The sequence below is a fragment of the Poecilia reticulata genome, linkage group LG1 (genome assembly GCF_000633615.1).
Source record: "Poecilia reticulata strain Guanapo linkage group LG1, Guppy_female_1.0+MT, whole genome shotgun sequence".
Taxonomy (NCBI): domain Eukaryota; kingdom Metazoa; phylum Chordata; class Actinopteri; order Cyprinodontiformes; family Poeciliidae; genus Poecilia; species Poecilia reticulata.
In genome coordinates, this window is record NC_024331.1 from 22922569 (window position 1) to 22925294 (window position 2726).

At 40.6% G+C, this 2726-nt stretch overlaps 1 protein-coding gene across 1 annotated transcript; it reads left to right on the plus strand.

Annotated features, from left to right (window-relative positions):
• The first annotated feature begins 298 nt into the window (after window positions 1-298).
• LOC108165778 (retinal cone rhodopsin-sensitive cGMP 3',5'-cyclic phosphodiesterase subunit gamma-like) lies at window positions 299-1980 on the plus strand. Its single transcript, XM_017302299.1, has 3 exons — window positions 299-403; window positions 1063-1179; window positions 1280-1980. Exons 2-3 carry the CDS (start codon window positions 1076-1078, stop codon window positions 1395-1397), a joined length of 222 nt encoding a protein of 73 aa, XP_017157788.1. The 5' UTR covers window positions 299-403; window positions 1063-1075; the 3' UTR covers window positions 1398-1980.
• The last annotated feature ends 746 nt before the right edge of the window (window positions 1981-2726 follow it).

The window sequence follows — 2726 nt, forward strand, 5'->3', positions numbered from 1 at the left end:
GTTAATCAATTCATTAATCACTTTTTTGTTTTCAATAAAAGCCATTAGACTGTTTTTAAATTTTTTTTAATGCAAAAATAGCGTGAAATGGTCAAGATGCATACTGCCTATCAACTGACCTCAAATAACACGGCGGCTGCGATTCTGTTGAATTTGCACGTTGACCAGCACGTCCATCTTAAAATACACCATGGATTTATATCTGGCCATCCTTTATCTCACCTATTTGCAGCTGAGCTGGTACATGGGAGGGTCTGGAAAAGGTGCCAACTCAAAAGACTGACAGCAGGATTAGCAGCTCGGGGACTTTAAAAGCAGACGCTCAGACCGGGAAAGGAGAAACACACCGAGAGCAGAGAAACGAACAAGCTCATCACACAACTTCTGAAAAACACCGAACAAGGTGAGATGACTCTGCAATTTAGTCAACTCTTATACAGTTTCACGTCTTTGACAATCTGTTCTTCATAGATTGAAGAACAGATTGTAGAGAGAAAGCGTAGCTGTTAGTTACTTTTTCCTTTACTTGTGCTGATAGAAATGGAGCCGCACAGACGTCTTGAAAAGCATTTCCGAACTCTGCGTCTCTCAAGCTACCCAGTGGTTTTTTCATTGCAGTTCCTCATCCATTTAGTTTTTAAATTGTTACTTGGGATTAGAACTTGGAATCCAGAAAAACTACCTTAGCAACTACTTTTCAGACTCCTATTCTTCCAAACCAGAAAAGAAATTAGACCAGAGGATACTTACTTATACTTATCTACCAACCCTGAATAGCAGTATCTAGTTTATTTAGTTTGGATCAATATTATTAGCTTTTTCTTCTTTTGCTCTTTCCTTTGGTTTGTTATTTTGTTTGTATTTCCTTTTAATTCCTGTAAAGCACTTTGTATTGCCTTGTTGCTGAAAATGTGCTATAAAAATTAAATTACCTTTACCTTTTGATTAGCTTCTTTATTTGTAAACTGGACTAAAAGTGAAGGAAATGTTTGTGAAATTGTAAGGCACAAGATAAGTGGAAGAAAACGAGGTTTATGTATTTCTTTCTTTCGTTGCTTTCAGTGACCAGATAAAAATGGCAGACGTCGCAACTCCCGCTGAGAAGAAGGCCCCTCCCAAATTCAAGCAGAGGGCCGCTCGTACCTTCAAGAGCAAGGCACCTAAACCAGGCCAGAAGGGGTGAGAACCTGACAGATTCACTTTAATATTTTAGGCCATATTTCCAGCCTTCAGGTTTTCCGTTTGTTCTAATCAAAGCTTCTTTGTTTCTTTGATTTAGTTTTGGAGATGACATTCCAGGCATGGAGGGTCTTGGCACAGACTTCACAGTGGTCTGCCCATGGGAAGCCTTCGGCGACATGGAGCTCAGCGACTTGGCGAAATATGGAATTGTTTAGCCCTCCTTCCTTTGCCTTCACCCTTTTTGCCACTGTTCTCCCCCATGTGGTCCTAATGTTGTCCATCACGTGGATAATCTATTACCTTCAGGCTGCACAGATGAAGCAGCTTTTGATGTTATAGACATTTGACCTGGAAATAAAAGAGGAATCCCTTCTGCACTTCATTTGTTCCCTGCCTTTCCATATGTTTCTTTCATTTTTTTTTTTTAAATCTTGCGTTTATCTCTGCCTCCATTTTTCCTCTTTTCCTGTCTCTATCTTCCTTACACCCAGTTCTTTACGCACAAAGGGAAGGAAACCGATAGAATGCTCTCCGTGTATTTTCAATGTAACAAAAGGGACTTTGAAAATGGATCAATGCGACACCTCAGGAGTGTTACAATCTTCTCTCACACCCATTCTCTTCAAGGCTGCTGATTCAACGCGAGCAAATTCCTGTTGTACAGCCGAACGTCATGTTGGTCTTCCATCAGGGATATGTAAATCACATTATGCTTCAGCAAAGGATACCATCTCTGTCTGAGTCGAGAAAAACTGTTGCAGCAAAAGCAATAAATGTGAGTGCTTTGCACAAAACATCTATCTTCGTCTCTGACTTTATTACCACCGAAGGCTTTGCTAATTATGATTATTGCAGCCGTTTGGAGTCAGTGAAGCAGAAACTGGGGTTAAAAGCCAAATTTGTTCTGGTGCCAGGTTATGGCAGGTTGCTGAAAGGTATAATTAAACAACTCATCCATCCATCTACACGATCTGCTTTTTATACCTACTTAACCCGGTGCCGGGTCGCAGAGTCACTGGTGCCTATCTCCAGCAATAGATATAAAGAAATTGCCAGTACATCACATCAACAGCTCTCCTCTCTCTACGTAAACCAAAAATAGCACTCATCGTCATTTTGACATGAAGGAATGCAACTAAATTAAAGAAAATATTAATTCTGCTTGTGAGGAAATATATTTAAAAGTTTCTACACCTGCAACTCAATTGAAGACATTTAATCGCTAAAAGTGTGATCTGCTTACCGCCCTGCACCACTCTACTGGGCAAATCTATGCCTTAATATGAGAGTACAGAACTACAGAAGTCCAACAGCAACACTCAGCTTGTTGCTACAAAAACTAAAATAACAAGCCAATGTTGTCCAACCTTTCAGTCCACTAAGAGCACTAGCTTTGTAAAATCCAGCTCCAGATGGTCTGAACCTTCGGCTATTGCCAAACGATTGCTTCCTCGAGGCATGGGGTCTGTTGAAGTCAGAAATCAAGCTCAATGGGAGAAAGTCCAGACTGAAGGGAGATGAGAATGGAACCGAGCTGCTTAGCA